At 41.4% G+C, this 19,987-nt stretch overlaps 1 protein-coding gene across 5 annotated transcripts in view; it reads right to left on the bottom strand.

The window, feature by feature from the left end:
* LOC129373233 (nuclear factor 1 B-type-like) overlaps positions 1-16,998 on the bottom strand; it is an 88,970-nt gene extending 71,972 nt beyond the window's left edge. For 2 of the 5 annotated variants that reach the window (XM_055051069.1, XM_055051072.1), the window contains exons 1-2: positions 14,521-15,265; positions 10,795-11,326 (exon numbers count right to left, since the gene is read on the bottom strand). In XM_055051069.1, the coding sequence (XP_054907044.1) occupies positions 10,795-11,326; positions 14,521-14,547 (559 nt within the window). In that variant the 5' untranslated portion in view covers positions 14,548-15,265. Of the gene's footprint in view, positions 1-10,794; positions 11,327-14,520; positions 15,267-16,611 lie in introns of those variants that run through there. The other 3 variants (XM_055051070.1, XM_055051071.1, XM_055051068.1) reach the window with 3 other exon arrangements.
* Between the last annotated feature and the right edge of the window lie 2,989 nt (positions 16,999-19,987).

A 19,987-nucleotide genomic window follows, 5' to 3' on the forward strand; every position in this document is an offset into this window, starting at 1 on the left:
GTCACTGCACATGTGGTTTTTTCTAACCACCAGCCTGCAGGCCAGCCTTCGCCTAATTATTCTTAAATTGTGGCTGAAAAAAGTTTTCTTTTCTTTATACATTAGCTCAGCAGCACTTTCCTCATTCATAACAATTGGCACCGGTTTCGTTCTGCCTGCCAGAGCTCACACCCCAACCATTTTCATTTTCCGTCGTCCATTTGTTTCATTCATGTCATGGATTTTGGCAGCGTCCGGCAATGTTTTCCTGATGGCCGTCAACCTTTCAGCGCCCGCCTTTCGAGTCGCAGACTCCCCCTTCGCAGGCTTTGTTTTTGAAGCAGGGTGAAGAAAATTTGGAAACAACAGTTCCAACTCGTGTTGAACCCCAAGATATCTTGAATTATTAACTGTAATCTAACTCTGAACAGAAGATACTTAAACAGAGACACGCAGTGCTCGGCTGGCATGTTCTCGGATAGAGATGAAGATTTCAATAAATTAAAGGCGTTCATGCAAAGCAGATTTATGGAGTTATTGATGAAAAGTTGTTTGGTTAACTAATAAGTTAAAAAGTCAGCAATCAGTGTTTATAAGTAAAGTGCATCAAGTAAAATGCCAATAAAACACACTGAAGTTTATGGTTGAAATCTGACAAAAACAGAAATAAAATTCAAGGGATATGAAAACTTTTGCATGGTTTAAGCAAATCTCCACCTCCCACAGTCTACTTTCATAAATCGATCTCTGCCAGCATGCACTGTACTCCTTACACCCCGAATGACTTCACATGTAGGAGTCAAAGGGCCCAAATGTGTCATAGTTAAAGCCTGGAAGAGCGGCGTGTTTTCACAGGGAGGCAACCTAATCCTCAAGAGCTCCAAAGCGACATTTAAAACCCAGACTCTCGAGCGTCAGGAACCAGGATTCCCAGGATGGAAACAAACAACATGGCTACTGCATCTCATGAGGCCCAGGGCAGCTCGCCGCCGCCGCCGCCGCCACCACCAGCTCCCCTCCGAGCGTAGTAAAAAGGCCAGGCTGGCTGGTCGGAGCGCGGAGGGAAAGAGTCTCCAGGGGCAGTCAGGCTCCGCAAGACGGACCAGAGGATAGCTGCACCATGGATTAGGACCACAGTGGCCCATTGTTAATTGGGCGCCATGTGTGAAAGCTACAGAGAGATTAGTTTGTACAGCTGCTGCCATTTGTCATAACTGCCTTTAACAAGACACATATGGCAACCCCAAGTTACAGCCAGAGGTTTTGCAAAAAGAAGAGGGAGAGTGAAAAAAAAGGAGGAAAAATGTCTAGAACACTTTTCCTCCTTTAAGCAGATGAAGATGTTCCTCGGAAACATGGAGCAAACCCGGCTGGGATCCCATGGAGGGAAATGATGAGGTTGTGCATTCTTCATCTGGAGGTCAGGAAGGGTTTCTCTAACAACTTCTCAAGACGAGCTAAGCCAGTTAAAAGTGAAAATCTGCTGTTACATCACAGCAAACCTGAAATTAGCCAGGATCTGTGTTTTATTTGCACGTACCAGACTGTTTTAGCCTGATAACTCATTATAAAAGGGTAGAGTTGTTTTTTTGGTACAAATCCGCAGCATAATTGTCGGTTGTAGGTACGCACACATGTTGAAGGCCTAATTACAATCTACACATGGTAAATCTGGAACAAGCTTTTGAAAGACTCTCACTTTCCGTGTTTTCCCTCACAGATGTCAGAGCACTAAAGAGCAGCCGCTAACAGACTCTAAACGCCACGTTTTAAACTGCTGGTGTGTAACAATCTAATGTTTGAAGTCGATTTGTTTCTGCACGCAGAAGATTAAAGGCATATGTAAGCAATAGCGTGTCTTAACGTGCATTTTTGCATTTAAATTAAGGAGAGGTTTCCTCAGAGTTGGAGCCCTGAGACGTTGGTGAAAGACTGGAGGGGATTTCAATAAATTAGAGGCAGAGTTGCACAGGTTTGGTAACAAACTCTTCTCTTCCTCCATTGGAAATCAGGGCCTGGTTAAAGGGCTCTGTCGGAACTGAACCGACATTTTCAAACGATGCAAAACAATCCAAGCTTTGATTAAAGGTTTTGATTGTCATTTTGAATTCAAATTTAATGGAACTGCCGCGAATTGAGATTTTACAGTTTTATCGTTGTTGGCTGTGAATGTTTTTATCTCTGTCACCGATAGTAAAACCCCATTATGTTTATGCAAGAACAAAAGATTCATTAGGAAAGGGTGAATATTATTTGTTCTGTAGAAAATCTGTAACATCTGCTGTTTTGGCGTTCCTGAAGTGAAGGATTTTTATGTAGTTTCTTTGTAGTTTCAGTGTTTCCTAATTACGTCGGCGCGTTTATTGGGTTTTGTTGCAGGTACATGACCTTACCTGCAATAACTGGTCAATTGAAGTCGGATTTTCTCTTCAACCACATTAATAGTGGGGCTTGGTTTGACTGTTAGGTCAACACAAAAAAAACTTTTTAATTACATTCAGACATTAATAGACGTTTTCATCTTGATGTCTTGACTTTTTAATATCTATATTTTCTGCAAAAGTGACTAACTCGCAGTATTTCTGACTTTGACTACACTGCTGCCTCCACTTTACATGATGTCAAGTTATAGTTCATGATTAAGGGACAAAAAGACACATTTACCATCACACATAAACACAAAGGACAGTGGAGCAGGATCCCTCTGCTACTGATGAGTGGCAGAAAATTATGCAATCAAGTACTTTTGTAATGGGTTCAATGAGAAAAATATATTGCAAAATTTATGAGAAAAATATATTGCAAAATTTTTTTGTGATTTTTTTAAAATCACAAAAACAATCGCAAAATCCTGGAGGAACTGTAGTATATTACAGCTGCATGTGAGGGACCTCAATGTCACTGTATCTACAACTCTGTTACAGAAAACCTCGGTTACTTTAGGCCCATAGGAATGCTTTAAAGTTATTGGGCCTGCGTCTTTGAATGTGGAGTTTGCATACTCTCCCTCTGCATAAGGTGGTTTTCTCACTGTAGTCCTAATTCCCGCAGTCCAAGAACATGTTGCATGTGTCTCTCTGTTGGGTAAGCAATCATTTTCTTAAAAGGGATGCTGACACACAGGTTAGGGCAACAACTCAAGATGCTCAGAGTCCTCCAAGTTTGAGTAGGTAAGGGTGTTACCATGAACGCAAAGCTTGAAGAACCCAAAGATCTTCTGCTGTAACAGTTGTTTTCCAAACTTGGCACAATTTCTAGACGTCAACCTGGCATATGCGAGGGAGGAGCGCACGTCTTCTGACAACTCAATGGGGTTCCTGATGAATCAGTCCCAAGCAGGTCGTTCCCAAACTTTAAACCCCATAAGCCCTCGACGACCTGCTGCATCGACTTTGAAAGGAAATCCTCTGGAGGATTCAACCCGACAACCCCCACCCAACCAAAGGGCCAAACAACAACAACAACAACAAAACGCTCGGCCTAAAGTACACTTCGCACAGCAGTGCAACGACGGGCCTTTCTTCTTCTGTCTCGCCCAGGTCTCGTCGAGCCGTCGCAGCAATGGGGCGTACTGTACTGAGAGACAAAAGAAGAGACACCCATCACTCTGAGCCTCGGATCGACCCTGTCTGGGCTGAAAAGAGGCTTTGACGGCGCAAAGAAGGGTGTGCATGTGGGGGGGCGATGCAGGGAGAAGTCAGTGTCTCCTGGGAAACCAAAGTGATTGTCTGTTCCTGCTCAAAGTTCCCCCAGAACACCTCACCTACCACCCCTTCCCATTCTCTCTCCCCTTCATTAGTCGTTCAGCAGCCTCCGTCCGGGCTAAAAGGAACTGGCTTTTGCATGAAAGTCTCATTCTGATACTTGAGGGTCCTTTTCTCCTGACCAACTTGAAAAAACGAGAAAAAAAAAACATCCTCTTACAAGTTCTCTGACACTTTTGTGTCTCCCGTCTGAACCTTCTTATCCCTCTTTTCAGCCCAGATCCTGCTGTCTTACTTGATCAGTCTTGCAGGCAGATGGGACAACACTAAGTTTTTCCAAGCAGTTACGCTTCTCAGTTGAAAAAGAAGAGAAGGCACTCTCTGGATGGAGAAGCTCAGGCAGAGGGGAGAGGGTCTGCTTTGTGAGGAAGGACAGTGAGGTACGGTGTGGTGGCTGGGACAGGGGGGTGAATGTACCCATTTGTCTTCATTTGTGGAGGACTGGCAGACAGGGGGTGGGGGTGGGAAATTTATCCGGTGTGGGGGGAGTGGGAGGTGCTGGTCCTCCAGTCAAGTGGCCTCAGGGGGATTTGAAATGCATTTGGGGTTCTTGGGAAAAGCCTGGGAAAGTGTTGGGAGGCTGAGATCTTAACCGTGGACTAATGACACGAACTGCAGTCCTTCAACATGAGCGTCCGAAAAATGCAAAAACCTCCATCTCCTCCTGGATTACATGGAGAAAAAAAAAGACTCTCCAGCAAAAAATACTTTTAGCTTGCATTGCCAAAAACAAAGAAAAAAAAAAGTCCTTGTCCCATTTTTGGATGCAACAGGGCAAACTGTGACCCAAGCACATTAAACACAGCGCAGCGAAGCAGGAGAGGGAGTTGTAAATTTAGCCAGGAGAAAAAAAAGAGAAGCAAAGCATCCACATTTCTCCGTGGCCTCTGCTCCGGGCTGCCTTGTTTCCATGGAAATTTATGTACACAGGGAACACAAAAGAGGGCTAAGGAGGTAACACGGCCTGTTTAAGCCTTGAGGTATTTGCTCGAGCAAAGCCCCGCTGCTAATAACACAAGCCTCATACTGAGCCAGGCAACCTGGCTGCTCTGCACCCAGGTCGGTGCTGGAGAGGAGGGGAGGAGGCTGGGGGAAGTCAGAAACTAACCAAAGATCCCAGAGAGGAGATGAAGGTAGGGAGGCATTAGAAAACCGAGCAAAGAAAGAGTGCATTGCAAAACATAAATAGCTCCCGGGAAAAAGGATCGGGAAGACATTTAGTGGGAAGCGGAAATCAATAAGGCAAGCGGTGAAGCTGGGAGGGAGTTCTAAGTGGATTAGATTGAGAGAAAGTGTTCGATAGGTTATGGCTCTGAGAGAGACGTAGCGAGACACCACAGGCTCTATTGCATACTAATAAGGAAGACCGAAGGAAAGCTAAAGGGAAGGGTTGCGCAGTTCACTGCGGAGATCTCTTCCATACGGCTTTTTCCTGGAATTGTAGCTTAAACTCTATTTTTTCCCCTAAATTAAAATTCATCTCCAAGTATCAAAGCCTGTTCGGCTTGTAAAAGAGAAACCTAAGCTCTCCAAACAAATTTAAAAATTAACTTTACAACACTCTCCTGGCGTGATCTCAGCCACTGTTTCTCTGGCCGAGTGCCTGGGTCTAGGACAGCTGTCATGGGTCGCAGACTCAGACTTTGAAGGGAAGCCAGGGAGCGAGAAAAGAAAAAAAGAAACTTGGAAAAAGAAGCAGAGAGAGAGAAAGAGAGAGTCATTCGGCTGGGCAGCGTGCCGCAGGGGTGATTTCTGATGGCTGAGGAGGATAAGAGGAAGCGTGGAGGAAGGGGAGGGTTGGACGTTGTGCTTAGTCACAGACCTCCGCTGTGACCCAGAAGGTTTGGACCTCACCACCAAGCGTCTGACCAACAGCTTCCGAGTCAGTCGGGTGGAAAACAACATGCAAACGGCTCGCTCTCACGGGGTGGCAAGTGCGCAATGGCCGGTCACAAAGATCGCAACCTGGCCGAGGGGTTGAGGGATGTGGGAGGAGGCCAGTGCTGCCTATTACTCCCCCTCACTTAAGCCAGTGAACCAAGGGACCACCAGCCAGACCAGAAGAGGAGGCAGGAGAGGGCGGTGGGAGGGGTGGGAGCGGAGACAAACAGTTGCCAAAAGACCATGAGTGATCCTTCGACCGCTGTGGTTTGACCCTGATTGAGGAGGTCAACGAGGGGATCACCAGACAACAAAACAAAGCAAAAAAAAAAGTCTTCCTCCTCCACGTGCCCTGAAACTCGTGTTCTCACCGATGTGTTTGGCTCAATTAAACTTCAGAGGACGCGCTGCCACATCCCTCCGCAGAAGTCCTGACCCCAGGAGACTGGGGGGAGTGACGGGACTGCTGGTGGTCGTGGGGGCCAAAGGTTAAGTCTGGAGATCGTAAAACAGGGTCTCCATTCACATGTCAGCTTGCATTCAGAGGTAATCTATCCATTTTCTAAAACCATCGTGACGGTGTGAAAAAAAGAGAAGTTACAAAGTCAAGGTAATGATGTTTTATGGCAGTGTTAACTTTCAGCAGTGGAGTAATGGGAACGCAGCGTGACCCCGACCTCTATAGGCTTCCCAACTCAGCGTTAAAATTTATAGCTACAGTGATTACTATTTATTCGCACTTGAAAACGAACCAAAAGTCCCAACTGTAGAGCTTTATTTTTAGAGTCTGGTTGAGGAAAATTTTATTTATTTTTTTTCACCGGCACAGAGTCTGCTTTCTCATAAATAACCAGTAAAAATATTCGTTTGACTGTGTCCTTCATGCAAACTTTCTGCTAAACTCTAGTCTGAGTGAAGACATACGCCAAGTCTGCTAAGCTTCACTCAAGCCATTAGGGATCCCTGTTTTCAATTTAGCGATCCAGCATCTCTGGACTGATCCGTTTGAAAATGTTTATCCTCGTCTGTCATCATGATGCAAATTCTGTTGTAATCTATGAGCTTGTCAAGCCAATAAGACACACCAGATTGAAAGTGCCCAGACTGGAGCTCCCTAATCTGAGGGACTACTCATCACACATGTAACAGAGCCAAAAATGTACGTTTGTTTGCGCTGCCTGTGATGTCAGAAAAGAATGGCCCCGAACCTCCTGAAGGGTTCGGGATTAGACTGTTCCCGTCCTGCAGACGTACAGTTGCTGAATAAAAGGAACAAACAAAAAGAAGAAGAAGCAAAACACAAAGCGAAGCTTACAGAACCCGCGACACGTCCCGACACGATGAGTATCTGCATGCCTTGTTGCAACTATTCCATCAAGCTGTCAAAATGGTTATGCAAAACACGAGCGCAGGTGTGGAGAGGAGATGATTGAAAGAAGAGAAGGGAAAAGAACTGCACTTCTGGTTTAATCAGATAAAACAGTGCAACGGAGTGACTGTGCAAAACATGTGCGTGTGTGAGAAGCTCGGAGTCAGTTTGAACAGCCAGTTGGCACAATGGATGCCATGAATCCCGACCCCCCTCCTTCCCTCATTCCAGGCCCTCAGCCTACTTCCCAGCGGGCATTCATCTGGGCATGCACATGGGCGCTGCAGCCGAGCCTGGCTAAACGCGTCTGTGCCCCAGAACAAGGGGGTGAATTTTTGTGAGTGCCCTCTCAAAATCCACCAGGGACTCTCACTGCCAACCTGCCAACCTTTCTCAGGCACGAACCAGCGGGGATTAACGGCAAACCCGCCCGAAACGTACATCCTTTTTTTTTTTTCTTTTTACTGTTTTTTTGTTTTATTTTAAACAACGCAAACAAAATAAAAGCGGCGAAATCATTTCTGTTACTCGATAATGCAGCTCAGCAGAGCAGGACACAAAAAAAAAGACAATATATTAAAAGCACAGTCTGAACAGTGGATACTCTTTCAGCCGGAGCCCGATTTGCTGGTTTCTTTGTGTTTGATTGTATGTTTGTTTGTTTCGTGCAGTTGCAGCTGAACAAAAGACGGCGGCGGCTTCCATTCTGCCACCATCGGGGGGGGGAAAAAAATAACTTTCCAGTGTGCCCACCGCATTGCGGATGCCAACCGACGAATCAAAGGCACGCTGCACGCAGACAAAAGAGGGTTTGATGCCAACCTCCGAACCTCTAACAACCGTCGGGCGGCGATCCGCCCTGCCTCCCTGGCACCGTGTGGAACAAAATGGCGGCGCAGCGCTTTGCCGTCCACAACATGGCTGCGCCGTCTGTGTTTGGGCGCTGCTTGGCGACTTAAAGGAAGAGGGAAAAGACTTTTTATTTTTGCAAAAAAATAAAAGAACTTACAAGTGGAACAAATAAGTGTACACGTTTTTTAATTCTTGTCGTGAGAACGCAAAAAATGATCATCGAAATTTCAAACTTCACGCTAAAAAACCCAAACATCTTTCTCAGGAGAAATCTTTGATATTGATAGTTAAAAGAGAGAGAGAAAAAAACCTCGCTAAAAGAGCGGTGTTGTTTTAAATGTTGGCACGGAGCGGTTAAAACGCAGCAGATGCAGAACAAGGGGAGCGGTGGCATCCTACAAAGGACACAAAAGGAGGGTCTGATGCCAACCCCGGTGCCAGTGGCAACCATTATTGTCTCCGTGCTGTGCCTTCTGCTTTCCCTGGCACTTATCAAACACAAAATGGCGCTCAGGATTTGATGGTAATGAGCTAGCTAAACCACCGTTCCTCCTCTCAGTGGCGGAGCGTTTCGATGCTGCAGCTACAGATTCAATGAAAGGGGATTTCATCGTGGAGCAAACCCAGGAGGGGAGGCATTCCTGTGCTGTCAGCAGAGAAAAGGAACTTTAGAAGAGTGAGACCGATGAGGTATGAGGAAATGAAGGAGTCGCATTTGTTCAGATGGCTGCTGAAATTACAACCCGTCACATGCAAAGTTGCAAAATCACAGAAAATTTTGGCAAAAAAAGAAGTTTTTTTTCCTTTGTCGCTAGTTTACACATGACAAAATGTAAAAACTGAAGAGAAAAATTAAATCTTTCTGACTATAAATGTAATCTCTAAAAAGTTAAATTATTTTTTTTTCAATTTAACTTATTTAAATTTATCCCAGCACCACATGCAATATGTAAAAATACTCAACTCTTAAATTAAATTTTAAGAAATTAATAAAATGTTACAAATTTGCAATTCAGCACAAATCGAAAGGTGCATTGAGAAATAAGAACAGAAAAAATCTGGGATGATCAGACATTTTCTGCCTGATACTGAAGACTTATGTGATGAAAGTTAAAAAAAATATGTTCTGCAGTTTCATCAATGGAGGATTTTAATTTTCAATCAAACAAAAAAAATAGGGATGTTTCCATTAATTTCATTTATATTATTTTATGTAAATGCATAAAAATAAACGCTTTGATCAAAGCACACAGACTAAAATTAGTGGGAAATCTGAGTTTTCATGCAATATAAATATTTATATCTATCTATCTATAGATATATATATATATACATATATATATATCTATAGATAGATATATCTATCTATCTATCTATCTATCTATATATCTATCTATCTATCTATCTATCTATCTATCTATCTATCTATCTATCTATCTATCTATCTATATATATATATATATATATATATATATATATATATATATATATAGAAACAACCGTATTTCCTGCTATAACCAGTCTGAGCAGATCAATTACCAATACTCTGATTCAGATTTCTAAAACTAAATCAAATTGAAAAAAATATCATTATTTTCCAATTTATTTTTGTTGAAAACAAGCAGAGATTGTAGTAATTTAAAAATGTTATAGGGCTTCTGTCAGCATGAATTCTCCTACATGGACGTATTTTGATATAAATTAAGAAAGAATTGAGATATAAAAACATAGGTCTTAAAAATCCTGCCTGATCCTGATTTCTAGTCTTTTTTGGAGGTTAGATCTGCTGAATTCAATATTAATCCACTTGTATTTTTTCTCCCAGCGATTACAATTTGTTCTGCAGGGTCTTTGATGAAGGTTTGCGGTTAAAATCTGACAGAAAATGAAGAAATTACAAGATTATTCCCGTTAACATCTCTCGCATTAATTTAATTAAAACATTAAAGGACATGCCAGTTTGGATGATTTTTGACAGTAAGAATAATATGGAATCTTAATTTGAAGAAATTTAATGAATGGGGTGAAAAATCTATATTTTTCAGCCTTATTCATCAAAATCAACCAGCTTTACATTAAAATTCTCTGAATCTTTATTGCCAAAGAAGTTGCCTGAATTGTTTGATAATAAGACTTAATCAGAATTAAAATTACTCATTTTAAAACTGTTTGTTTGACTGGAGTCAAATAAATGCCGTAAGGCGATATTTGTTACGAATTGAGGCTATTTTAAAATTTTTACCTGAATTGAGTTTGTTTAACCTGCCAAAATCCAGTCAGCGCATTTTAAGGGGAAAACTAGTCAAATCTTATGTCTGAAAATTAAAAAATAATTCATGCCGTTTCCTCAACAGTAAATACACAGACGAAGAAATAATCGATTTAAAAAAGAATCTTAATTTATGCTGTTCTTTTGCTTTATATTGAAACCAACTAGTTTTATAAGATCTAAAAAAATGTCATTTGACCCATAATAATTAGAAAATAATCCACTTATGTGTTCCTGCATTCGTGCAGCAGCTTTCTGTAGACGTCAGTGTTTATGCAGCCCGACAGGCAGAACTGAAGGGTGTGTGTTGGTTTGTGCAAGCCAGTGTGGCTCCGTGTGCAGACAAACACACACTCTGCAACAATGGCTTCACACGGCCAGGAGCTACTGCAGCGGCACAGCTCAGACAAAGTTAGAAATGTTTCATATTGGAAACACATTTAGTTTTTCTGCTCAATAATGAGCCGTGCATGAAAAAACAAAACAAAAACAAAAGCCTGAACGTGTTTCAGCAGTTCTGCTGCTCACATTTCTGGTGTTTACTTGTCTGGCACAAACAGCGATGACCGCAGCCCAGACTGAGTCAGAAACTAACACATGTGACCTCTGACCTCAGCAAACCATCACACAAACACATCTATATATATATACACACACACACAGTCTGAGGTTGAACGTACCTTGGTCCTGGACATAGTATGCTAGAAACAAGTCCAGCTCCTTGACCGATACTGTTATGTGGTGAGGCTGGACACAAAGTGCTGGGTTGGTGCAATGTGGAGACTTGACGAGCCGCTCGCCGTCCGTACTTTCCAGAGGGATGCCCTTGAAGAGGATGACCATCACCAGGTCCAGGCGCCAGACTTTGTCGGCCTGCCGCAAGCAGTCGATCCGGCGGATCTTGCCCTTCTGGTCCGGGTTGGACAGAACGCAGCACGGCGGCTTCTTGCCCGTCACGCTGAGGACGAAGTCCTCCCGGTACTCCTGCCGAATGTCCTTCCGCAGCTTGGCCAGCAGCCTGGAGGCCCACTTCTGCTTGACCTCAGGCTTCTCACCCAGGAGCTCATCCTTCACGGCGCGCTCCTCGTCCTTGGACATCCGCTTCTCGTGCTTCTTGAAGTACTTGCGCTTTCGGGCCTGCAGGTTGAACCACGTGTAGGCGATGGCACGGACGTGAGGGAGAAGCGCCTCGATGAAGGGATGAAATTCATCCTGGAGGAGTCGGAGGGGAAAAGAGAGGGAAGAAATTTAATCTCAGTAAAAAAAAATTTTTTAAAAAGGATTTTTTTTAACTCAGCAGAAGGGACATCAGATCACAAATAAAATAATTTTATGTTGAACTAATTTTCTGCAAGTGTGACAGCAAAAAAAAAAAAAAAAGGATGCCAGAATTTGTATTTTCTGGTCATGCTGCGGGCCGCTCATCAAACTCTCCGTCTTCCACAGAGAACTTATCCCACGCTCACTAAGAACAGAGGATAAGCTTCTGGACAGGATGGAGTCGCAGTCTGATGTTAAGACGGTTCTTCTTTATGGATAGATGGGAACAGACAGTTCAGCAGTTTTTATGCATTTTCACACAAAAACTCAAATTCTTATTATTATTTTTATTTTTTTTTTACAAAACTATGCAATAAATTCTAAATATTTACAAAGCTATTTTATGCTAACAAGTTAAATTTTAAACGTGACTGACTTTTCCTACTGCGAGATGCATACTTTGAAAACTGATTAAAAAATATATCTATATATTGTTTTGGGGGGAAAAAAACAACTTCTGGGCAATTTTTTTGCATTTGATGAGTCTCTTTAGATTATATTTCAAAACAAGAAGGACACATTTCATTATTTTCAAACCCTTTAACCTTTTGTTTTTTTTTTTAATAAGGGTAAGACTTCAGTAATCCTGACAGTTTTCATTAACTCCTTCTCTTTGTCGTCAGGATTGTGCGAACAATCCGACTGCAGCTCCTCCAGGTGAGAAACGGAAACGTGGAATTATCTTAGCTTTCAGGTCATTAAAATGTCAAATTTAATAAGCGTAAGCAGCAACCTCCCCCCCCCACATCGCCCTCCTCCTCTTGTTTAAGCAGGCTTTTGAGGAGTCAAACCACACATTGTTCTTTTTGAAAGCAGTCAGGCAAAGCGGGCGATGGGAAACCACAGAAATCCACTCTCAGTGTACGAGTGTGTGTGTGAGTGTGTGCGCGCGCGTGTGTGTGCCTGCATGCCGCTGGAAAGCCACATATCGTCTCTGCACAGACAAACTTTGTTTCAGTGTCCAAATCGCACGATGCAATCATTCGTCAGCCGAAGCAGAGAGCGGCTTTTCAAACCCCGCAGATTGTTATTTTTAAAAGCGAGATGTCACGCTGAGGGAAAACTGTGCGGCTTTCCATTTGCAAAACTGATCGTCGGAGCTTATTGTTTATGTCGCCTCCAATTAAAAACGACAAAAGTAAACTTTGAAATTCTACCAAATGTCCTGAAAAGAAGCCCTTTCAAAACGAAGAGGAGAAAAAAATATACGTTTCTTGTTCATGAAGCGACTTAAAATATTTCAATAACAGTCACTATTATTTTTCTTTAAGCGGGCTAACAAAGCCTAAAGCTGTGAAGATAAATGTCTTGGCCAGGGCCTGAGCGGTGCACTTCAGTTAGAGCCATAAAAGCACAATCCTCTTAAGAACAAACTAAACCGCATCTCAGTCAATCACTAACTTATGCCAAGTAAAATATAAACAGTCACACTGAGTCAGCCAAAACAGTCTGCAGCAACCCCTGTCCAAGCGCTGAATCAACCTTATCGGTGCATGTGATCTTCCTAAAAGAGAAAGTAGCTTTATCTCCTCCCAGCACCACTGAAGAGGGTTTTAATTGGAATAAAAATACATACTTTAGTGGGAATGGAGCTGGGGGAACATGTAAAGGCAGAGCGGTTGGCCTGGGAAGTGTGTGAAAAGTTTGAGAAATTAAGCAAACGCGCGTATTGGAAGCAAACTAATGAGGGAGCTTATCAAAAACGAACTTAATACACAGATAAGGATGGAATCAAATAGAATTGTTCTGCATCGTCACACAGTGGGGAAATTCAGGCTTCACAGCAGCAGGTTGAGGTAAGTGGGAGCACGCATGTTCACACATAAGGCAAAATATACATACAGTATATAAATATAAAAGAGACGATCCACAAAGGGCAATAATGATATTTTTTCACATCTAAAAAAAACAACTTTGAATCTAAGAAATCCAGAAATATGAAAACTGAAGCACTAATAGATGTGATTTTTTTTTTAAATACACAACCAGAGTCATCATTTTTGCTTGAGTATTAAAATCGATCCACTGCCAAAGCTTCATTCATTGTTGTGGTAATATACGGGATTTCTTTTTTTCTCTCTCTCTTTTTTTTTTTTAACAGTAAAACTAGCAAATTATTCACACTTCTGCTAAATACAATCAGAAAAAGCTGTAAATTACAATGACACTGACTGGAAAACAACCCTGCTCTACTACTCACTGAAATATTATGATTTAATTTGAACAAGAACTGAAAGAAAAAAAAAAAAAAAAAGAAAAAAAAGTTGCAAAACAGAGGCACAACAGCAACTACAGTAATCATTCAAAGCGGTTTATTTAAGCCTGGAAATTACTGTTTGATTATTCCACTTCAGCTGCCACTGATGCCTTATAGCACATTCATTTCACAGCTGAGTTTAAAACACCAGGCACTAGTCACATTTCACCCCGGTCAGTCACTGTAAAGCCATTTGTTTGTTATTTAAACAGTTAAATGCCCGGATTCAGGACGGTTCTGCACGGCATGCCACTCCACCTTTTGTGATTCTTTTACAGTAGAGCTGCTGCATTCTGCACTGGATAATTGGTGTTAATGATCCTGCTGCAGATTTAGGTATGCATTCTGATGGACAGAAGACAAGAAAAAAAAACTCCAAGCAAGTGTAGTTTAATTTAAGGTGAACTAAATAAGTAAACTTTGTATGATTTTTAGAAACATGCACCAGGTTTGCACCACTAACAGGCGACATAAATTACAGTTTATCCTGCATTTCAGTCAAGGTAAGTAAATAAATTAGTGTTTGATTTTGCGGTCAAACGCTGTAATTGTTTTTGACGTGCTGGCTTTAATTTTACCATATAAATTGCAATAAAATTCCCAAAGTAATGAGTTAATATTTTATCAATAGTAATTCCTTCCTGTTCAGGTTTTTTTATTATTATTATTAATAATAAAAAGAGTTTCCAACATTACAGACTCAGAGCGCGCGTACAGGACACCGTATCCAACCTGCATGTGCCAAACTCGCCCCAACGACACACTTTACAAAACAAGCAAAATGAAAACCATTAAAAAAAAAGAAATGAGAGGAAACACACACGAGTACCTGAGTTAGACAAATCGGAGAATACATGTCGAGACGGCGCTGAGCACAGAGAAAGAAAAAGTGATTGTAGGTGGACTAATTCCTCCGATCACTCCATCGTCCAGGACCGATCGGTGCGCACCGTGCAAGAAGAGAGACGGCGTGTGTGTGTGCGTGTGTGCGTGTGTGTGTATGCGTGTGGAGCAGCAATCCGAAGGGAAATTATCCAAGAATATCCATGAAGAGTCTCGATCCAAAGATTGTCGCCACCGCGGAGGGAGAGACAAAAAAAAAAATAAATAGGATTTGTGTTTTTACTACGCAGGAGCTGGCATGTAAAAGTAGAAGAAGCAACTTGGAGCTGTGCGTGCTCCGCCGTTACGACGTGTTCCCTCTCTCTCTCTCTTCCACTCTCTCTCTCTCTCTCTTTCTGCGCGGAGCCTCGCAGGGCGCAGAGTGCCGGGACGGTTCGCCCCCTGCTAAAAGCTTCCAGCCAGAGCTGATATGAAACCGAGCGCTTCCACCTTCAGTCGGTCCTGCGCGATTCCAGCAAATCAGATCCAACTTTTTTCCTCTCCCCTCTTTTTTCTAACCCCCGTCCTCTCTCTCTCTCTCTTTCTCTCTCTCTCTGTCTCGTAATTACACAGTCACACCCCTCCTCCTCCTCCTCCTCTTCCTCCCTCTCCTTCTCCTTCAGTCACATCCTCCTCCCCCTCGCCACCTTCCCTCCTCTCCTTCAGCACACAATTCATTTACTCCCCTCACTTTGGCTGAATTATTTTATGAGCTTCGGGGACTTTGGACCAAAGCTTCTTCGGCCACACAGAGGAAAAAAAAAAGAAAAAAAAAGAAAGGAAAAAGCACATTTCCAACCTCCTTTCCCAGCTCAGATCGCTCCCAAGTTGAAGCAAACTTTTCACGTGCGCGTCTGGGTCTTTTGACATCAACTCATTTTATTATTAATGTTCTTAAGTAGTAGGATGCGTTTAATAAACCAATATATGGGTGTTGTGTAATTTACTAATATTATCATTTACAAGCAAATTAGTAACATTCGGGAACAAACAACCAAAATAAACTGCTTATAGAAATGCAAAATAAATGAATAAAAGCAGATTTTCATTTCTTTAAGCAAAAATGTTTTCTTATTTTTCAGAAAACATAAAGCGGCTCATGTTCTTACACCTGGACCCTCATCAGATTTGGTGCGGTTTAAAAACACAACAAAAATTTGCTTAAAATAACAATTCCCCACGTTCTCGATTGCTGATATTTGTTTTGTTGAAATAAAAAGAAAACACGGCGCAGAAGAGAAATTGCGCCTCCTATGGTCAGAAATATATAACAGCCACAGGTTTGTGTTATTTTGAACTGGAGATAAGTCGTCTTATTTTTGCTCAGCTGTTTTAGTTCAAATGTAATTTGTTTTTGTTCTTTACAACAGCAAATACCTTTTTATAATTGGTTTCCAATTAGAAAATGTGAATGGATCAAAAACAAACATGTTTTATCCATTTCTAATAGACACTTTAAGCTGAGGGTGCCATTAGAAAAAGGAGGTGTAATAACTAATTCAACATTTATTTTTATTACGTAATTGCACATTTTAAAAGGTTTACACACTTAAGATAGCCTGTTCTGCTAATCTTGGGGTATGAAAACGACCCCCCTTACACCCCTCCTGTTTTGCGCCCCTGCTTTTAACCAAATCAAGTGAAACATGCGCACAGTGTGCACGGTTTTGCATGCACACCGTCGTGTTTTGCACAAAAAAAAAAAAGGCACCAAAAGTTAAACACATTTGCTTTGCAGCCGCACACGTGTTTCTGCGGGTCCTGCGGGGCTGTCAACAGTCCGCACAAAGTTCACACACACACACACACACACACACACACACACACACACACACACACACACACACACACACACACACACACCAGAGGGAACGAGGAGGCGAACCGCGCCAAGTTCAGGGAACTTTCTGCTCATTTCTCCACCACGCAGCGGCGGAAAGGACGACATATAAAGATATCACATGGAGAAGAAAATGGTACATAACACAGAGCGTTATCACAACATTTGAAAGCAGTAATATAACCCATGTTCACGTACCATTGCACTGTACTGCATGGATTAATGGGGGGAGTCCCGGAGCCTGGTTGGAAACGCACAAGCCGGTAGCTTCACATTTCTCACGCTCAACTTTGTTTGGAGCCCCTTTTCTCTTGCGGTGCACCAACAACAATAACAACAACAACAACAAAAAGTCAACACCGGAAGACAATTCTTGGCAGACAGAGGTGAAAAGAAGTCAGGAGCACCTCGTCTTTTTCCCCCCCTTGTCTTCCTTCCTCTTCAGGTCTCAGATTTTGGATCTTTGTTTTTTTTTTTTTTTTTTTTTTTTTTTTTTTAAGGGGGGAGTTGAACGCGATCCAGAAGAGGCTGAGTTTTCGGCACTGGGCTGGTCTCCGCCTTCACTTTCACTGTCTGACTGACTGCCTGCCTGCCGCCCCTCCGGCTCTCAGCGAACAGCCGTCAGGCTGAACGGAAGCGCCACCGGAAGTAGTATGAGGCGGCTTTTCTAAATAAAAGCCCGATTGAACGATAACTACGACTAAGTCTATGATTATATAGAAAACTCTCTAGTACTTTTTTTTAAATTAATGTTTGTTTTAATAGTATTTTCTTCTTTTGGACGACAGAAGGCATAGGAAGAACTCAATCCCATATATTTCCTATGCATCTAGTGTTGGTTCCGGACCAAATTTACCAAAAGGGCCACCAGTATTTTCTTTTTCTCGTTGCATTTTATGTTTTTGAGGATTAAAACGAGGGTAAGTACGTGCCTGTTTAAAAAGTAAACTCTGAAACAGAAAAATCTTTGTCAGTTTTGTCTCCATACATGTTCAAATGAACAGTTTCTAAGTATAGAAACGTCACGATACATTTGTTTACATGCATCCAGCCTTCTAAAAGAACAAGTTAAACGAATCATCTGTTTTATGTGTGGCATCTTCACTGGCAGTAGCATTAATTTTGGCGTTCTTGTGTGCAAGGTGCACATCTTAAAGCGGCTACATTGCACTGCTCATGTTATGCAGATATTTGTTATATAAAGTAGCTGTGTAATAAAATGAACATCACTCTATATACTCAGATTAAGCAAGTAAAATAAAGGTGGATAGATCAATTTTGCACTTTCATAAAAAATTTACATTAAAAAAATATGAATTTCTTCTGTGGGTGAAACGGATTGGCTCATGCTCTTATTTTGAAAGTTCTACTTCCTGGCGGTCATCCGTCTGTGTCTCAGCAGCTTCACACAGCCTCCGTTTTGTAATAGCGTTTACATTCTCGCCGCTCATTGGCCAGCAGCGGTGGCCCCGGGACCCCATGTACCCTGGGCCCCTCACTTCCGCTCGTCTGACGGCAGTGGGCTGTTTGACAAGAGCCGCTGCTGGACAGCCGGGTCAATGACGGACATTACACCGCACTAATGAATACAAAAATAACACAAAATAAAATACTAATAATGACATGCACTATTATTACTATGATCTATTGCTGTGAAGACAAACTTTTGCATGGCCTGACTCTTTATAATATATTTATTTTATGAGTTTGCATTGAAATAAGAAAAACAGCAAGCAGCAGTGGTGAGTAATATTATAGCAGATGTCCTGTAATGTTATAAACAGACTCAACTTTCTTGTTGATGCCCCGATTTGACATTTTATGCATCATAGAAGAGAGGAAAAAAATGGGATCACATGACCTAAATGGAGCACATTTGTTATAACACCAACACACTGTTTACAGTAGCCGAGCATGGTCAAGTTGGATCATTATTTGGACCCGGTTCTTTATGCAGGTAGACTTATCTGTTCAAGGTGTTGACAGATAAAGCGTTCAGCCTACTTTTCACTGACGTTATCTGACCTTTATTCTTGCCAATCAGATCCTATTTAGCTTTAAAATGTTACACCGTGGTTCATTGTTTCGCATAAAAAAAGTTTTTACAATAGTTTTAACTTTAAATAGTTTTATAATTGTGTTAATTAATGCGAAGAAGGCAGATTTAATTGAATTTTACTCCGTTGAATTCGAGATTCATCTCAAAGGCTTCATCTTTGGTTAGCGAGGATTTATCGCCACCGTGTGGTAGCGAGCGAAATTGCATGTTGTTTCGGATTTCTTTATTTTCCAGAGAGAGTAATATCTATTAAATAACTTGGTCTGGTATTAGTGTGGTGAGGCTGTTTTGGTGACATTTTCCTTTAGTATTAACAGCAAGATACTGTGTCAACTGGTTTAAAACAGAAAATGGTTTCATTTGTTTTCCTGAACATTTTATGCCGTAAGTTTAACAATGTTTTCTCTGGTATATACATGTAAAAATGTTTTGCTTTGCAAATTGTGCCCATTATTTAAACAATATAGGTTTTTTGTCCAGAGGCTTCATTCAGTGGGAATATTAGAGCAACAGGCAATAATAAAAATGCATCATCTTTGTTGAAAAACAAAAGGAAATCTTTTAAAATGCTGACAAGATCATGCAAAAACTGAATCAGCTCTCCAGGTTTACTGTTTTTTGCTGAATAAACTGAATAGTTGAGGTTTGAAGCTGACCAAAGCATAGAGATTGACTGTCGCAAATCAAAACAATAACAAACAAAGGAACATAGAATAACTTACCGCATACAAGGACATACAAAGTAAGTAAAAGTAATAAAAGACTGATCACGAAACAGGAGGAATCAGCAAAGGACTGGAATACTGAGGGATTAGTAGAGAGTGACAATAGATGCAGTTGAGGCAATCAGCTGACTGGGAACAGCTGAAGAGGGGAGCAAGAAGTGTCAGACTGAGGGAAGGTGAACGATAAACACCTCCAGGTTGAACTAAAACTCACAGGAACATCTAATCAGGGGAAAAGAGTAACACTGATCTAAGAGAACAAACTCCCAAATCACAAAAAACTGAATATTAGAGTAAATTAAGAAAGTAGATACAGAGAAAAAAAAAACCTCTACGGCAAGACCTTTTGAACAATAAAGAATACAGGAAACCGAATAGAGTATGGCAAGACATAAAGGAATATAACTAAACAACGACGAAGTGATAAAACAGAAAATGGTCAAATATCTCCTAGAGCTAGCAGCACTAATACCACAAATCCAAAATGCATCATTCCATAAACTAATCTTCAGTGCAGTAAGTAATCTAAGCTTTAACAGATGTTTTCCTTCTGCACTTGTTCTTGCTACCACAAGGCAAAATGAAAATGAATAAGAAAGCTATTATTTTTATTGTTCGTCTGTGCAAAAGTGCATACTATTGAAATGTGAGTCAGAAAGCTAGAAAATGAGAAATATTTTCTATGTTTAATGAATTTTATTTAACATTTGCTCATCAAATGCCTCGTTATTGAGATTTGACAATAATAATGTTGAACAAACTAACTAATAATAAAATAATATTAATTTAA

This window comes from Poeciliopsis prolifica, unplaced genomic scaffold (assembly GCF_027474105.1).
Source record: "Poeciliopsis prolifica strain line A6 unplaced genomic scaffold, Auburn_PproV2 SCAFFOLD032, whole genome shotgun sequence".
Lineage (NCBI taxonomy): Eukaryota > Metazoa > Chordata > Actinopteri > Cyprinodontiformes > Poeciliidae > Poeciliopsis > Poeciliopsis prolifica.